Here is a 19,423-nt window from a genome sequence, read left to right on the forward strand (position 1 = left end):
TTGACAATATCCACTGCTCTGTATTTTTCCTCTGATGGAAAGTCACACAAATGTTGTTGTGGATTTGTTCTATTTCTATGGAGCAAATGAAAAAGCAAAAATAATATTTGTCTCCAATTCACCGCTATATAAATTTACTGTGCTATACTATACTTCCGTGTCCCAAACTAAGAAATGTGAAAAGGTTCCATGGAAATGTATCCATTACCCATTATTAAGTTACAGTAAAATGGTGAGTCTTCATATTTATACCGAGTAAAAAAATGACCTGGAAAAAGATCAATACTGTCTTAATTTTGGCAGTTCATCCAAAATAATGAAAATTCAGTTATCTTTTACTCTGCTTTATGTTGCTCCAAAACCATACTTTCTTTGATCCGTGGATCAAAAAGTCACTATTCACTTTCATTGTATGGAAAAAAGACAATATAAAAGCGAATGGTGATGCTGTTATTCTGCCTAACAACTCCTTTTGTGTTCTGCATAAGAGAGAAAGTCATATGGGTTTGGAACAACACGAGGGTGAGATAATGAAGACAGAATTTTCAGTTTTAGTTACACTAGCTCATACATATGAATAAAAGGTCATACATATGAATTTAAATAAAGACCATATAATTTGAAATGAAACATTTCTGAAAAAGCACGACTAACCTGAAGAGCCTCTTGGATGTTTCCATTGTAGTCTATGATTTCAGTTGTACCCTGGTCACCTTTCTCCCCAGATGGACCCTGAAAACAATGACATTTACAGTATTGTAGTGAAGAAATTGAAATGCTAGCACTGTTTATCCTGAAGTAAAAAGAAACAATCTGTGATGAGACAGGCTTGGGACAATACGCTCATTGTGATATTAAATACGCTCATCTTCATTAGCATAGAAACGAAGACAATGTCATAGTGCTGTTTTTAATCACATACTTTCTTTGAAAGAGTAATGACAAACAAAACAGTATGTTTCAAAATATCACATACACCACATTTCTTTTATCAGCGAGGACTTTACTCCAGGTGACACAGCACACTGATGGGAAATGGTCTTAGAAATAGAACATAACTTCCAATTGCACAGTCATTTATTAACTGACAGTCACTTATTTACTGACCCAATTCATTGCATTATATCCTGGATTTGTGAAAACACAATACAGTAAATCCTGCCCCTTCTGGTTTCATTCAGTCAAGTACAACCTAAACATGATTACGTCAGCATTACAGTGCATTTTAGGGTTTCTGCATTGACGCATTCAGTTCTTCATGTTCTATCCAACTTTGCAAATTATGGAGGCGTTCACGTTGCAAAAAATGTCAGTTGACATAATTCAATCCACCCCATAATAACTGTCGGTGATGATGTCAGATGGTGGCATGACGTCAGAATAAAGCTCATTCACAGAGCAATGTCACATTCACTTGTCAGACATTACTCACTTGTGGTCCTGATGGGCCAACATCGCCTTTGTCTCCTGTATCCCCCTGTCATAATACAATATGCACTGAGATTATATTTACAACAGTAAAATGTTGCCTATTGTTATAGCAACGCATAACAAACATTTGATTTAATCAAATTTCAGTTTTAAGTTTCAGTTGATTTGAACTTTCCAATGCACAACTTACAACAAAATATTGACTGACCTTTGAACCTTTAGAGCCTGGCGTCCCCGATTCCCCTTGCTCTCCCTAACAATTATTTGAAGTAAATTAAAGATTTATCATACGCATACAGAAGCAACCTGAAAAATATCTGCTGTTCTGTGTAGTCAGATTAATCATGGTCAATGTTACCAGAGGAGCAATAACCTGATTAAATTCTGGTGCTAAAACAAAGGAATGTCTGTTCACTACTCAAACCACCCTTGAGAATTACACAGATGGAAATGTGGCTTGCACATATAAAATTTCATCTCTTACCTTGTTTGAAAAACTAATAAGAGATTGTTTATTTGAACTCTGGACAGTCTGTCAATAAATGGATTTTCCTTTGGGATTATGATAAAGGATGGAGGGATTCATTACATGTCATGCATCTTTGTCTTTGTTTAGACTGAGACAAAAACCTCCTGCAGAGCCAACCCGCAGCATAAACACAGCTAATTCCAGCACTGCTGTTTGTTGAAGGATTACAGGTAGAGAAAATTAACTTTTGTCTAAATCTCATTCAAAGTAAATAGTTTCCTGAGGAAGTTTGGCAGGGTAATTATTTCATATCCCCAAGGCAATCTGGAGGTTTTAATATTTCGACCAAAGTAAACACGAAATTAAAGTCTGTGAAATCTTGGTGGTCATGTTTGACAATGGGCTATGGATCGCCACTATGGTGAGTACTTCATAATTTTTCACTTCGAAGTACTCAAAGGAATAGTTCACCAAAAATGAAAATTCTCTCATCATTTACTCACCCTCATGCCATCCCAGATGTGTATGACTTTAATTCATCTGCTGAACACAGATTAACATTTTTGAAGAATTTATCAGCTCTGGAGTTCCATAAAATGTATGTACATGGGTGCCAAAACATTTAAGCTCCAAAATCCACATAAGGGCAACATAAAAAGCTCCAGATGACTCCAGTGGTTAGATAAATGTCTTCAGCAATAATATGATAGGTGAGGGTGCGAAAAAGCTCAATTTCAAGTTTTGTAAATTTTTTCTGTAAATTCTCTTCCCTGCTCAGTCAATCTCCACTCCTCTGTTTTTGGTGATTCACAGTCTTAATGCATATCGCCCCCTACTGGGCAGAGATGAGAATTTCTGATAAAAATGTATCACATAAAGATAAAAAATGTATCTGTTTCTCACCCACACTTAATGTATAACATCGTGTCTGAACACATGGATTTAACCACTGGAGCTTAAAAATTTTGGCACACATTCACTTCCATTGTATGGACCTACAGAGCTGAAATATTCTTTTAAAAATCTTTATTTGTGTTCAGCAGAAGAAAGTCATACGCATCCGGGATGGCAGGAGTGTAAGTAAATCCTGAGAGAATTTTCACTATCCCTTTAAATGGATGGTTCATCCAAAAACAAAAACAAATATCTGCCGTGGAACACAAAGGAGATGGCAAAATGACAGCCTCAGTCAATATTCACTTTCATTGCATCCTTTTTCCACACAATGTAAATATAGTAAATGGTGAATGAGGCTAACATTCAACCTTACTGTACATCTCCTTCTGTGTTTCATGGAAAAAAGTAATGCTTGTTTGGAACAAGTAAATGATGACAATTTTTTAATTTTTTAATTTTATTTTAGTTTATATGTCCATTTCTTTCCACAGAAGCTTATTTTACAAATGGAAATACAAAAATAACACATAATTGTACAATAGTCTAGACATTTTTGCTCATTGTGGTATACAAGTTAACACATCTTGTCAAAAGGTGTCCTCATATGTCCTGTTTACCACAGAAAGTCACTGTCAGCTCATCTTACCTTCTGCCCTGCTGGACCTGTTTCTCCACTTTCACCCTTGCCTGGAGGCCCTGGTTCTCCTCTCTCACCCTGAAAAGACAAAATTTGACAACTGTTTGAATATTTCTATAGTCCTGTAAGTCCAACATATAGTTTAGTTTTTGTCTGTCTCTCGCTCCTTTTTGTCAAACTTCTTTATCATAAATTCTCACAACAGGCATATGATGGCTGTATGAGTAAGTACCACACATTGATTTGATAAGATTAGACTTCTCTCCTCTTCATGTGTATTGAGCTCTTTGAAATGACCAATAGAGGGCAGTATGGCAGCACTTGACATCTCTTGAGAAGACACTTGAGTCTGGAGTCTATTTAACATCTCTTCATAGGTGCCTCACTGCACAAGGCTGGTCACCTAGGGCACCACCAGCTGGGGGAGTGGTGTGGGGTGAGGAGGGGGGTGCACATGCAGAGTCCGTCCCACCAACAACGAACATACATTTTTTGGTTGAATTATCTCTTTAAACAAAATGTCTTAGGGGTATATCAAAGTGATATCTTGTTTAATATGTTGTTTTGGTGGTTTCTACCTTGTCAGTTCACTTCAACTTAACACCTGCACTCGCAAAAATTCAGTTCAACCTAATCAATTAAGGGAAATAAAATTGTGGCAAAAGCATTGTGAGATATCTCCAATGTATATGGAGACCCTTTCTCTTTCTCTTAGAGCTGTCTGCCATTACAAATGCAGGGGTCCTTGAAAGGAATGCCAAAAAATAAAAACAAATCAATTACTGATCTGCAATTGATTCCAATTCACTGTCAGCTGGCCTTACATTTAATGTACTATAGTGTGGCACGATAGCTTTAGGAGACCACAAGGGGGCAATATAACATTTACTGTACTACAATGCCATGCAGGTGGCAGTCTTTCTTCAAGAACAATCAAAGTAACGTTGATGAGTTTGCAGATGTTTTTAGCTGGTGTAACTGTGGAAATTAAATTATTAGAAATGGTGACATTTATTATGCAATTTCTCTGCATGGAGCCTTGATTAGGTTTCATTGAAAGAGAAATCTACACAATATATCATCTAGTTATGCTAGAGTAAATAATCAATGTCCTTTCATAATGATTTGGGGCGAATTTGATGGAAAACTCTGTGAGTTCCACTCTATGGTGCTGCCTCCAATTTTGAACACCCTCGGAGTCATAGCTAGGCAGATGCTGAGCAGCGGGTGTGTGTACCTTCATCAAAAATAATATAGTGGGACCCCCTTCAAGTTACCCTGCCATTCACACTTTACCAATGTTGTATTGAGAATAATGTATGAGAGACAAATACTATTGTACAATGATTAGCCTTATTTATATCTGATCAGAATCTGATATACTGTATATATATCAATAATCATTGGCAAAATTAGCTTATTATCGGTGTGCGGAAAATGCATCAATCACAAGCCTAGTGCTTGATTAATAAGCCCACCCAAAATCTGAATTAAACCATAACATTAAATTAGAAAAGATCACTTGCTGTCTGTTACATACAAACCCACCTTAGTTCCTGGCAGGCCTGGTAGCCCAGGCTCACCTTGAGGCCCAAAGAAACCAGGTTCACCCTGCATAAACAAGTTGAAGAAAAACACTGAGGCAACACTTTTCCCAACAAAACATGCATCTTTCAGTTGAAGCAACACATGGAACTGTCAATCAATGTTATTTAAGCAAAAAAAAATCAGCATGTACAAAAAAAACAAGAAATCCATACAGTAGACATGATAGTCTTCCAAAACTTCACTTTGATATCATATCCATTATTAAAACGACTTTCATTTCTTGGACTGATTTGACATGGTGGTCTAGGTGCATTCTTTTCTTTTATAAAATATTTGCTTATCTAGATGAAAGTGCAAGTACTGTGAAATAAGTTAATATAGAAATTCTGATGTAAAAGAAAAGAGACACTTGATGTAACTAATTTCACAGAAAGGGTTTGAAAGTTTTGCTGAACAGCATGGCTATTGCTGGTCCACCTCTCAGGCCAGGACCAAATGGCAAACCCTAGTGTTTTCAGTAGGGTTTGCCGCAAAGCTTATCAAATATAAAATATCTGCTTTTTGTTGTGGTGCAGTATTTTCTGTTCAGCTAGTATGCTATAATCTATCTTATTAGGAGTGAATAAGTATTGTGTACACATGTAAGGGTAAAAAGAATAATATATAATTATCTCAGAATCCTTTAATAGTAGTTGTGAGCATCACATTAGCACAATGTTACCATCCAAAGCATTCAGTCCCTAAGTAAAACCAGGGTTAAATAAAAAGGGAGAGATTTTTACAAGGCCAACAGTTTGCAAGCATAAAAAAGAATACAGGCAAACAAACCAAAACAGCAACAAGCATTAGCTCATGCTTGTTTGAGCATTCTTTGCATTGCAAACTATGAAACATTCTGAGAGAGGACCCAGAAGGACAATGATTTTTCATTGCTCCAATGATTTTTCACTCATTTTCTTTTATATCAGAGTCAAAACATTATTTAGCCAGTTTGGAGCACATGCACACTTGTAATCAACCATTTCATTTTCAGTAAGTTCCAAACACAAAACCAAGCGGTCAAATAACCTTTGATGGCTCTGGAAAAGTATATTCTGTATGACTTAAGACACTCTGTCTGTGTTTGATTGTTTGTTGTGGATACTATTTGAATAATCATAATCCAAGTTTAGTGACACCATCAATTTATGTACTAAGATTTCAGTATGAAAATATCATGTAACCATCAGAAACAGTCAGACACCTCGTTTCTAAAGTAAAGTAAAGTAAAGTTTAGCTTTACTCCGAAGTGTGATAATAAGCTAGTTAAGTTGGCAAGTAATAGTCTTGCAACAACATTGCAAAGCTAATAAATGATTGTTCACCATTGAAACATGAATTGATGATGCATTAATGAATCAATCTTGATTGAATAGCCCTATATTCAGCACACTCCATCCAAAACTAAAACTAATTGAAGCCATGTCAAACAGGTTAATGCAAAATGACTTTTTGGCTGGATTATGGGGATGGGTGGGACTTGGGGTTTTAGGCATGAAGACCCAACATTTACCTTAATCCCGGGAAGTCCAGGCAGCCCTGGAAGTCCTGGCTCTCCCTACATAGGAAAAGTGCAACAAATTACAGCCAAACCAAGCCACCACCACTGGCCATGAGCCTGGAAACCCATCACAACCACAGTAGGTTTACTATTAGCCCGCTATGTTAAAAGATTGGCCTGGTTCACCAAGTAAAGTGAAAACCCAAGATTCAAGCAAAGAAGGACTAGTAATCTAATGGTGCACCGTAAACCCTAATGTTGTCATTACTGGAAAAATCAAGTTGTCTGAATTAAACATTACTTGAAATGTCAAGTCTTGGGTTCATAACTCAAATATGTCCATTTAACTTATTTATCTTAAAAATCTATAGACAAGATTTTCAGTGTAAATAACTCGATTAATTACAAAACTGAGGATGAGAGGAAAACTCACAACCCATTGCGCTTGAATTATTTAACTATGTTTTGTTGGTCCAAGTGAACATATAGGGGCATTAAAATAGTTGTTATTAAGAATTAATAGAGGGTTTAGCTCTTTTGCAGTATTCATGTTTTTATTTTTTTTTTTACAAATAGTTTGTGTGATAACATCATTAGGTTGATCTGTGTCCTTTTTGGTCAAGTTGGACCCTGTTGAAACTCTATTTCAATTCACCTTGTGCATATGCAACTGAAGTACCGGTATAAATCCGGGGATTAAGACATATCAGACCGCTCATCTGGGTTCTGCGAGCCGTCTCTACGGCTTCTCGTATAACTGTGCGATCTCTACAAGTAAGCTAAAATAATTTCAACTCAAATCAATGTTTCATATGCATTTATTTAGCAAGTAGTCTTGTATAATAGGCTGAATATTGAAGAGCCAGACGGTCATTTTTAACGAAGTAAACACCAACAGATCTTCAACGCAAACCGGAGGTTGATTCCAGCTGTTCAGTGATTTCTTTCTTCTCAAATTCATAATTTCAATGCAAATCTGTATTTGTATTTATTTATTTGCTTATCAGTCATGTAATAAGTGGGATAATGTACAGTCAGCCGGTTTTTATCGCACAATAATCCGCTTCAGGTTCATACAAGACCCCTCCTCTTTGTGTCGGGGTCCTGATCACCCTGTCGGGGTTTATTGTACGATAACAACTGGCTGACTGTACATTATCCCTTGCATATATACTGTAAATATATATATATACATTTCATCAGAGAATTACGTTTATTTAACTCAAATGTTTAAGTAGAATCAACAATATTTAAATAGCAAACCTGGGTTAAGTCTGTTTGCATTTTGTTATCTTAACTTAAGTAGTTAAGTTCATCCTAATAAACACTAAGTTAAGTGATCTTAATTACACAAGTTTTTGAGATGCGATTACTCAATTCAATTAAAGTGAATTGAACTTATTAGGTTTTTCAGTATGTTGACGTAGGATTGCTTCCATCAAACTTGTATACTCTTCTTGTTGTATTGTAATTTCCATGGTACTTTTACGTTTGGACTATTTTTAAGCCTGCATGTTAAAGTCTAGTATAATTGGCAGGTGGATCTATACCTGTGTATATCATGCTACAAGTAGCCTATGGATCCCATTAGAACTTAAGATGTATTATCATTGTACTGTGCACTCAGTAAACCTTGAGAAGAAGTGGAAGAAAAGCCAAATCCTCAGAAGCACTAACATACCTTGTCACGGATAATGTTTAATTGTTAGTTAGTCATTCATGCTCTGTTGAAATTAATACACATGTGGAATATGAGTAGGAACAGTGGTCAAATCGGCTGCATTAAATAGATCACAGACAGCAGTTTGAGCGTTTTCTCAACACTTCTGATTATCAATTCTGTAAGTGTAGAACTAGCTGTCCTCTTGGGGTTCACACTGAATTCTGAGCAGATTAATTATTCAGTGGAGCCTAACAGTATTTTAATAAGCAATTGGAAGTTATGAAGCACATTGTAAAAACAGATTAATCAAAAAGACAAAGTATGCAAAGCTATATAATTCCATGTTCGAGAATTATCCTTTTGTATTCATGTGCATGATGAGGAGTAAATGAATGGACTGTGATGCCCAGGTGTAATAAGGCACAAACTGAATGGAACCTGAAAAAAATCAAGCCATAAATATTATGATATAGATTACCTTGTGAAAAGATAAGAACTTCTTATCAAACGAGCAGGTTGTAAATTGAAGTTGAATTAAGTTTTTTGGGTGGAGCTCCACTGTAGCAGATTTGTGCTCTGTTTACATGCTTATTAGAGTTGAAAGCAAATGTTTGCAAGCTTTATTCAGCCACACAATAGATGAAAGTTAGTACAATATTAATGGATTTTTGCATTTAGATAAATCATTAATGACTGTTTTGTTAAAATAATTTTTGCATGTTCTCATTAGATAATCAGCTGTCATTTGGACTCGTGTGCTGTAAATATACATCCTTCCAAATTGTTCCAAAACACATTAAGCACATAATCTTGGTAACAATTCAGTATGAGCTCTGTAGCTTTACCTTTTGTCCACCACGTCCTGGCTCACCTGGCTCACCCTATAATAATAAGAATGCTCATAAATATCATGAACGTAACCAGATGCTGAGAAAAAAAAAAAAAAAACACACACACACACACACAATGCAAACTCACCAATACATATCAACAAAGATAAAAATAGATTCCGATTTCCTGGCTTACCTTGATGCCAGCAGCGGAAGACCCTGAATCACCCTGTGAGAGATTAAAAAATCATAGTAAAAATATTTTTCTGTCTGTATTTTTTTTTTTTTTTAATCTACTGTGCTATCAGGAAATGCCCTTTGCTAAGGAATGAGTGTAATGATGACAGTGTAGAATTGTACCTAATTTATTCCACATGCAGGTGTTTTTGCAATATAATCTAAGCATGAGTATTCTAAGCAAGTCACACTGTTGCTGAGCATGCCAAAGCCTCTTGTTAAACTGGCACACATAGAAGCTCTGCTGTTAGCCAGACAGATCCACCAGATTTTGCAAGTGCAAAGCAAAGCAGATTAGCTTGAGTGAAACAAATGACTAGAGCTGAGTATCCATTGGCTCGATCTTCGACCACTTCCACAATACCAAAAGGAAATTAACAGGAAATGAGGCAAGAGGTTGTCAAGGAGTTTGATTCGAAGGTTTATGAGCTAGAATTGGTTAGATATTATCCACCTTAGTTATGTGTTCTAATTCACTTCAATTTGTCAGTACATTGGGATATTTTGACATTTTTATTCCACACTACCTATAGATTTCCACATTCCCTTGGCATAAGGAGGTTAATCAAAGTAAGTCAACAAGAAAACTAATTGCAACCCATTTTAATAACATAATCAGACAAATGTCTTTGGTATTTAATGAGAAAGAAATTAAGAGTGAGACTTGATTTTATCCATCAGTATTTGATTGGATCGATAAAAGTGTCTGTTACTATATTCTATAATGCTATTACATCCTATAACATTATTGCATTCTATAAAGAGTTGGGTAGAGGGAGGCGAGGGGCTAAAAATTAAGAAGGATTGGTGAACTCAGCCAAAAAGTAAAGTCGTTTCAGAGTTGGAGCAAGTTACATTTTGATTAAAGATTGCGAAGACAGACATTTTTTTTTACTTGGAATAACGGGCAAGTAAACTGAGTGAATTGTTCTTTACCCTAAATATGACTGAAGATGAGCCTCTGATTATAAAAAGTAATCAACTAAATGCCCCCTCCAAAATTATATACTCCCTTGTTCAGCATTATAGCTCTTTCTCCAGCCTCCTTTCTCTGTTCATCAAATAGATTTAATGAAAAAAGAACTGCTGGCAGAGAGAGAAAGAGGATTTATGCTGCCATCTAATATCAAGTCAAGGCAACTTGAACAAATGCATAATACAATACGCTGGTGTTAATCTTCTCAGATACTCAGCACAGACACTCCAGAGAATCTGCGTCACATTAAACAGATGTGTGCCAACCTAGTGCAGACCATTGACATTTAAATCAGTCAGATGGTTGAGTTCAGTTTGGGTGAAAGAGCTGGCACAGTTGATGTACAGGTGCAACAAGATCTGACATTGTCTTCCTGCTTCAAAGAGCAATTCCCCAAGGGAATAAAATCTGGAAAAAAAAACATTGCAGGTGTTTGTTTCATCTCCTTCGAGAAGAACATTAGATGAGAAAAATCTCCATCTACGGTTTTCTGCGCAGCGTAGTTCTAGCGGGAAGGCTAGCAGCTGTACATCATCGCACCATTAGCTGGGTAATTCCCAGCCAATCACATGTAAGCTGTTGCTTTATAAGTCTGCTCACAATCTATCACATTGCTGTTTCAGTGCGCTAACGCGGCAACCTCCACCACCACCAGTTAAGTCCCGTCCTGCATGGGGGTAGGCTCCTCGCCCCTGCCTCCTATCTCCGGAAGGATATGACGATTCCGAGTACTACAACTTCGGGACGCCAGACGGGGCCTACGCCAAAAAGAGCTGTTTTATATTCATCAAATAAATGTCATCTTTAATTTCACTCAAGTCTGCGAGTCTTCCTGGTAGAAATAAAATGAAAGTCCAATGGCATTAATTTCAGAGAAGCTAAACGTCTTAGGGACGTGATGTGCTGCGAGGAGCAGAGGGCAGAGGATCGTTAGAGCAGGTGAGAAATGATGGCTGGGCCCTCTGCCTGCTGCTGAATCTGCGGTTCCACTTCACAAGCGTCTTGTGCTCAGAGATTGCTGCGGAATGCATGCCCTGTCTTTTATGGCCGTCATTATGATGCGCAGCACACAAGGCGCACTTAAATGCTGTATTTTTTTTTTGTTGACCATAAACAACATTAACAGTTACAGCTGGATATCAGTAAACCACCTCTCCCCCACTCTTCATGCCTTGTCTTTTGTTTTTTATATATGGATGTTCTTGGTGCATGATTGCTGGATGAAGACACTATGCCAAGAAAAAGGGTATAAAATTGTTTCCCCTCATTTGTCACTGTACTTCTTTGAGTTTTTTGTTATGTGTGGTTCAGAATGACAACATTAAACTGTCAGGCTCATGACAAGTTTTGTTCAACTTTATAGAGCAATATAAAGTTAAAAACACAATACATCAAAGTGTATTCTGTTGTGCACCTGTCGAGGACTGGCTGAGATTTGGAGTTGTTAACTATTCATCACATCTGGTTTTGATTGAGTTGTGTCTCAGGGCCTAATGTAAATCCATCATAGAAGCCACCAGTTTGCTAGCATGACATGCCATGCAGACTAATGACTTATAAAAAGGCATTACAGTCACTACTACTTCTGTCTTGTCAGCAAAAAATAAAATACAAATAAAATGTTTTCTTTGTTGTTGCTGATATTATGATTTTTTTTTCATAATAGGATGTGCAGTGCTAGTCAAAAGTGTATGTGAATGTTAAACATGATTTATTCAGTCATAAAAGTCAACATGCCTTTACACAAACACACAAGGTTTTGATAATGTTTTTACTACTCATGATACACCAAGAGAAAAAAACTGTATATAGTGCAAAAGGTGAACAAGCAACAGCACAGTGGCTACTGTCAGAAAACATAATCTGTTGAAATGAACTGTCATTATTTTGTTGCTTACATGATAATCCATAAACTAAGAGTCCCTGACAGATGCTTTACGTAGGAAATAACAAAGCCAAGAGACTGAGTGAACACCATATAATGAAAAGTGACTCTGTAGAGTCTTACATGGATGAGAGAACATGCCGTGAATTATACTCTGATGGTGATAATTACCACATGATACATCAAAAGGTAATGTACTAGTGATGTTGTCAGCATGACAAACAGCTTTTGATTATGAAAAAAAGTGCTGATATGGTTTATTGACCAATTTAATGGCCTTGTACTCCAGGCAAATAAAATAACTGATATATTGGAGTGTCTTAGTCACTAGACCATATTTAACTGAGGGAATAAAGTGAAGCCACAATCAACAATATGACTGAAACCAGCGTAATGTGGTTTGCTGGTTTAAATTGATTTAAGCTGGTTTTAGTTGGTCTCCCAGCCTGGCCAAACTGGTGTTTAGCTGGTCGGCCAGTTGGGTTCCCAGACTGACCAGATAACAATTGCTCAAAATCCTTCTAAAACCACCAAAACACACCAGTAATCCACTTTAGGCTGATTACAGATGTTTTTTCAGCTGGGTAGTTAGGGTATGACTGAACCAATTAACACCAAAACTAAAACACACCAGAATAACCAATTTAGGTTGCTTTAAGACGCTCCCGCCTGCAAGGCAGTCACCAGACCACATTTTACTGAGTGAATATAGTGGTTCCTTATGCTATAAAATCTTACCTAGGTCTATGATGCGTGCAATAAATGTTATAAGTGAACCTGAGAAAAACATTGTAGACCAGCGTAAGGTGGTTTGCTGGTCTTAGTTGGTTTAGCTAGTATTCCAGCCTGGCCAAAGTTGTCTTCAGCTAGTTTTCACTGGTCTCCTGGCCAAATAAAGCTGGTGTTTAGCTGGTCAGCTAGCTGGTTGCCCTGCCTGACCAGCTAACATTTGCCCAAAAACCCTAAAAAACCTACAAAACAAACCAGTGTCACTGGTCTGGCCCAGTTGAGAGACCAGCAAACCACCTTAGGCTGGTCCACAATATTGTTTCTCAGGTTAAGTCATAACTCTGATTATGGGTAAACAACAGGGTAGTCTCCACTCCACATTTCAATGAGGGAATTAAGTGACTAATTTTTGCTACAAAATCTCATTACAGTCTATGAGTGTAAGCCACAATCAATATTATAACTAAAGCTAAAAAAAAACAGAAAAAAAAAAACATTGTACACCAGCCTAATGTGGTTTGCTGGTCTTAACTGGTTAAAGATCGTTAAGCTAGTCTACCATCCTGGCCAAGCTGATATTTAGCTGGTCAGTCAACTGGTCTCCCAGCCTGACTAGCCCCAAAACCCATTCTAAAACTAGCAAAACAGACCAGCCATAAGGCCCTTGCACACTTCCTACAAAATCGAAGAATGAATGGGTGTAATGTCATTAAGAACAGTTTTTGGAGTTTGTTTCAGTGGTTCGTAACAACTTGTCAGGGCCGAACTTTTAGGATAACTTCGTACCTGGCTGCGAAACACCTTCTTACTGCCATTGGTCCACTTCATTGGTAGGTTATACATGGAGATCTACCTACTTTGAGACCGACAGCAAATTCCAATTCAGTCAGTCAATATCAGTCAACGTGAACACACCGACAAGTAGAGTTATTGTGTTGAGTTAAGTGAATTTTTTGTTTAACTAGTCTACAAAAGGAAAAATCTGCTAAAAATACTTTTAAGTGCCCATTCAATCATGTGCCATCTGCAGGCGAAAGCCATTCACACATCTGCACAAAGTCAATGGCATCTGCGGCTGTACGGCCATACGCACTCTGCATACCATGAGCGCTCTGATGGCCTGAGAAATATTTACTCCCAGAATATTTAATCAATCAAGAAGAGTGTCCCGTATTTCTGTTGGCTGTTTAAAAGAACTAGCAATGTCCAATTTGTGAACAAATCATCCTTTTGAGTCGGTTCTTTTCAGTGAATTGGCCAAACAGGCATGTAAAACGGTCTGAATATCTTTGTATTCGGTACAATTCCTTCAGAGTGCTCTTTCACTGAATCATTTGGAGCGGTTTTTCACACAATAAAACAGTAACGGGATATTTACGAATACAGTGCTGGATACAGTGTAAATGTACCTATAGTCAACTGAAAGACTACTTGTCTTTTTGAGAGGTTACTTTGAGAAACTTCAGCTAGTGCTGTGGCATGTGAACAAGGGGCTGGTCAAACCATACATGTTTTTGCATCCGCTTGTGCTGTTTTTCAATCATTTTCCATGTAAACATTAGCTGGATAGATGTTTTTTGACAACTGTGTTTCATGTTTAACTGTGCTTTTAGCATCTCTCATGGGATCACTGCATTTTTAGATGCCATGAAAGTTAAAATAGTTGCTGGCTCCAACTGCTAACAGCACTTGCATTGTAACCAGTTATTTTAGAAGTTGTTATAATATTTCTAATCTTGTATATATCTTGTTTTGCCATAAAGTGTTGCCACTTCACATGTGGTTTAAGAGGTGTTTCTAACATTAGTTTTATTTAGATCTCAAACTTTATATCTTACTCTTCCACCAATGATCACGTGGTTGATGCAGATTTCTAAACTGAGAAAGGTCAGCCCATGTAACCATGGAAACTTCACACTATTGCCTAAACAGAATGACGATTTCTATATAATCTAATAAGAATAACAAGTAAGTCCCAATGTCCCGTTGTATAAAACACCTTTCGTCTTTTTTCAGGCCTAATTATTGAATCCTCATTTGTGTTTTTAGGACATTTCTTGTAATGTGTCTGAGCACTTTCCACTTGACCTCAAATTTGGAACAGAACTGACTTTGATTTGCAAGTATTTTTTTAATTTTAGTTGATATTTTTAATATATTTTATTTATACAGATTGTTAGGTGTTTTTTTATTATTTGTTTTTACTAAATTAAAGTCTTAAAATAATCAATAAAAAATTATATTTGGCAGAATATATTTATCATGATACAAACAACTGCAACACAGTAAACTGTAAGCTGTTGAGAGAAAATGCACACCCACAGATGAAATCCTGCATGCGCCCATGCCCAAAGTGAGATATTCCTATCATCATTCTTTTGTCCGTATTCTACCCATTAACACTAATTTTCAAGCCAATATTTGCAGTAGTATTAGTGTCATCATAAATTACAATAACAGAGTGTAAGCGATGCATATTATGGCCACGTGCAGCGAGATGAATGCAAATGGTGAACACTGCAAATCACACATTATCTACTGCATGCATATTACTTTAAATAATCAACGAGTAGTTCTTTTACTAATCTTGTGTGAATTGTATTCATAGAGTGAGGCATGAAGTCACTGATAACAGATTTTAATGTCAAAATAGTTGATGTTTTACATGTAAATATGTGAAGCGTCCTCATATTTAAATGTTCCTCTAAATGCCTTCCCATGCAGTGTGAATGTTCTCTAACAGTATGTTGTTGCTCAGCTGTTTCAAACTTATTTTTACCTCTGAACAAACAACAAAGAAGACCTTCTCTGTAAGAGTGCTGGGGCCTTAACAAGCTTAGCCAGGCTGGGAGACTGGCAAACCACCTTAGGGTGGTTTAAGATGTTTATTTCAGCAGGGGTGCCACTCTTATTCCTTTGTTTGTAAAGAGTACTGCTTTCTAACAAGTCTTCTATACAGAACAAAAGAAGTAATGCAGACGTTCTCAGCAGCTAAGAGACTAGCATGACATTACCAACTGCTGAGCTGCTGCCAAACTTCTTGGGTAAGCTGCAACCTCAAGATTGCAGGGATCTGTCGTGAGACCATGCCACTGGCTAAACCTCCAAAACCCCAAACCTTTTTGCAGTCCAATTATGGAGTTTATTTGTGTTATGTTCTGACACAAAGAAGATATTTTCCACCTCTGTGATCTGAGTGCTTTAAGTGGGAACTGCGCTACATGGCAAGTAACAGCTAATTTCACACCCAGTAAAATATTTACACACATAACACCAAAAAGTCATTGTTTTAAGTACCAAAGCCATGCATCCCCACTGGGACAAAACCCCTGATATGCCTGTACACCATCCAGAGACAGCCACACAAATCTTGAATAAGCTAAATGTTTGGTGATTAAAGTTAAAGTGATTAACATATAATGAGCATGTAATAGAGAAGATATTTGTAAATGGTATAAAGATACAGATTTCCCTGTAATGGGAATCTGAATGCTCAGGCCCAAATATTGCTTGCATGGCATTCCTATGTTAATTTCTCTCCTTGTGCATAAGACCAATTTTAAGATATTTTGGCCTCACTGGTTGATGTATGGCCATTAAAGGGTTAAATCACCCAAAAATGAAAGTTCTGTCATCATTTTCTGCCCTTGAGTCATTCCAAACTCGTATGATTTTCTTTCTTCTGAAGAAAAGGAGGTAGAATATTAGCGACTGACAGCTTCAGCGACTAGTCATTTTGAGAATGTGATATTATGAGAACAAGATGCAATAAAAGTAAAGTGTAACTGAGGCTGTCTGGCCCTAACAATCTCCTTTTGTGTTTCATGAAAGAAAGTCATATGAGTTTGAAACAACATGAGGGTGACTAAATGATGACAGAATAATGCGATATATAGGTAACATTAGGCATTTAGGAAAGATCTTTTCACTCTGCCATCCAGTCTCACTCACACAACAAAGGGCCACTGCCAAAGCACTTGGCCATATTCTCACAAAGTATGGATAAGTGTCTGCCTCTACCATCATTATGTTATCTCTCTTCTGCAATACCCTGTATAGGTCTTAGTTCAGCAGCCTGCATTACTTTGTTTTTCCCTTAGTCTGAGTTCAGGCCCTGGCATCCCTAGAAAACATGTGCCAAAAGGTCTGTATCCTATCTGAGCCACTCACAATGAACTACAGTATTGACAAAATCTTCATGGAAAAGCACATTGATTCCAGATCACATCTGAGAGTGTTTTAATTGTGCAGACAGGGTTGAGACATTACACATTAGTGCTCTTAGTCAGTGGTGAATCACACATGGGTTGCCTGGTCAAATCAATAGCAAGCAGTCCAAGCACACATGGACAAGACTATTAAGCATTATAAAAGGTGGGCGACAGGAAACTGCAATTACATTAACAAAGAGTAATTGTTCTAATATTTGCAGTAACTGTATAAATGTTAGAATATGTTTAAAATATATCACTGGCCGAATTTGATTCAAATGTATTTAGATGGGCGCTGCAAATGTGCCTGGGTAAGTTGCCTGCTATTGCTCCTGAAAAGCCTCTATTATGCTGCGGTTCATGTGTATATGGTCCTAATCTATGCCTTCCAAATATTTTATGATCACTGTCTCGAAGCTTGAAGGCTTTGCATACTTTTTCCTTTAATACAGAGGCTGAAGTAGGCACTTTGTCAAATGTCTGTTTAGAAAAGCTTTAAGGCTTTAATTTCCTATGAAGCTAACTTCCTGAATCATATTTTACTCCCTTGTTTAAACAAGTTTATTACAGTTAGGAAAAAAGATCAAAGGCCAAACAGCAAAGTTTTATCATGCCCCCATTTTCCTTGTTTGGCCAGATTCAGCACATGGAAGCCCGGCATGTGTTTTCTACTCTCTGGTAATGTTAAATATCCATTATGTGTACATTTCAGTGAACATGACAGATATGTTGTTATACATGATGTTAAAGTATTAATATGTTACATTTTAAAGTGAGATACAGTATTAAAGGGATAGTTCACCCCAAAATGTTTATTATTTTGTGATTTACTCACCCTCATACCATCCCAGATGTGTATGACTTTCTTTCTTCTGCAGATTAAGATATTTAGATGAATGTTTCAGCTCTGTAGGTCCTCACAATGCAAATTAATGTGTGCCAAAAAGTTAAAACTATTTTTAAAAAAATGTACATAAAGAGAACATAAGTAATCCATATCGCTCCAGTGGTTAACTCCATGTCTTCAGAAGTGATTTGATACTGTGGTGTGGGTGAGAAACAGATCTATATATAAATCATTTTTGCCGTAGATTATTCTTTTTGCCCATTAGGGGGTGATTTGCAAGAAGGATGTGAATCACCAAAAACACAAGAAGGAGATTGAGAAAGAAAAGTGGAGATTGACTGAGCAAGGAGGAGACTTTATAGTAAAAAGGGACTTAAATATTGATCTGTTTCTCACCCACACCTACTAAATCACTTCATAATATATGGATTTAACCACCAGAGTTGTCTGGAGTACTTTTATTTTGCCCATATGTGGAATTTGGAGCTTCAAAATTTTGGCACCCATTCACTTACATTGTATGGACCTAACAGGCCATTCTAACAGTATTCTTCTAAAAATCTTCATTTGTTTTCTGCTGATGAAATAAAGTCATACACATCTAGGATGGCATGAAGTTGAGTAAATGATGAGAGAATTTTGAATTTTGGGTGAAATAACCCTTTAAGAACTTTTATCTCTATTTAAAACATCTATCTAAATTTTGGACTGTGAATGTTAACCTTCATTAACATCAACATCTGCACACAAAAAAAATTGTAAAAATTGTACCTTTAAGGTTACAAAAGCTTGTCACTGGAGCAAAGGTACACCCACTGTACTGTATTTATACTGTAAGGTACTAATATGTTCCCTTTAGGTAGACACAAGACACTTAAAATTCATAAAGTGCTCCCAGTAGTACTTGTGGTTTTGGACTCTATACTGACCCCCATTGTCCTGGATACTAGAAGTTTGCTTGCTGCCGCTTCACAACGGAGATATTTGTTTATCTTCTTGTTTGTTACTTTTAGTCTGTGTTTTTCTCCATCTCAATCTACAAATATCCCTATTATGGAAATTCTTGGACTTAATCCAAATAAATTTTCACACGTTGTAGCGCTCTAGACTGTGACCAGGAAGCAGCGACTCGTGAGCTCTCTGCCCTCTGTAGACCGCCGTTTATCTGTGATCCACACCGTGAGAGCTGCAGGAAGTAGCGATCGTTTCATGACTCCCTCTTGTTTGGACATTTTATTTTTTCACTTAAACTCATTCTGTTTGGACTATCTTTGACTTTAAGGTTTGAGCATTGGCTAAAATCACTATATTAAGTAAAAATGCTATTATTATTGCCATTATTAGAGGTAGTAACACAGTCAATTGCATGACACAGTGTCATGTGAACATGGCAGCGCCCAAGAGGGGGCAACCTGCTCCAAGTAAAATTAAACAGCTTTTATTGGGTTACTGATTTGAGTCTTCATCTAATGTGAATGTACATCATTTTCAACATATTTCTAGAAAATGCTATTCATACATTT

At 37.0% G+C, this 19,423-nt stretch overlaps 1 protein-coding gene across 1 annotated transcript in view; it reads right to left on the reverse strand.

Annotated features, from left to right (window-relative positions):
* LOC127650458 (collagen alpha-1(XXV) chain) overlaps positions 1-19,423 on the reverse strand; it is an 82,536-nt gene that overhangs the window by 16,583 nt on the left and 46,530 nt on the right. Inside the window, exons 11-18 of the mRNA XM_052135908.1 lie at positions 9,212-9,244; positions 9,031-9,066; positions 6,535-6,579; positions 4,983-5,045; positions 3,444-3,512; positions 1,640-1,684; positions 1,433-1,477; positions 655-732 (exon numbers count right to left, since the gene is read on the reverse strand). Of these exons, the coding sequence (XP_051991868.1) occupies positions 655-732; positions 1,433-1,477; positions 1,640-1,684; positions 3,444-3,512; positions 4,983-5,045; positions 6,535-6,579; positions 9,031-9,066; positions 9,212-9,244 (414 nt within the window). The remainder of the gene's footprint in view (positions 1-654; positions 733-1,432; positions 1,478-1,639; positions 1,685-3,443; positions 3,513-4,982; positions 5,046-6,534; positions 6,580-9,030; positions 9,067-9,211; positions 9,245-19,423) is intronic.

The sequence above is a fragment of the Xyrauchen texanus genome, chromosome 1, assembly GCF_025860055.1.
Source record: "Xyrauchen texanus isolate HMW12.3.18 chromosome 1, RBS_HiC_50CHRs, whole genome shotgun sequence".
Lineage (NCBI taxonomy): Eukaryota > Metazoa > Chordata > Actinopteri > Cypriniformes > Catostomidae > Xyrauchen > Xyrauchen texanus.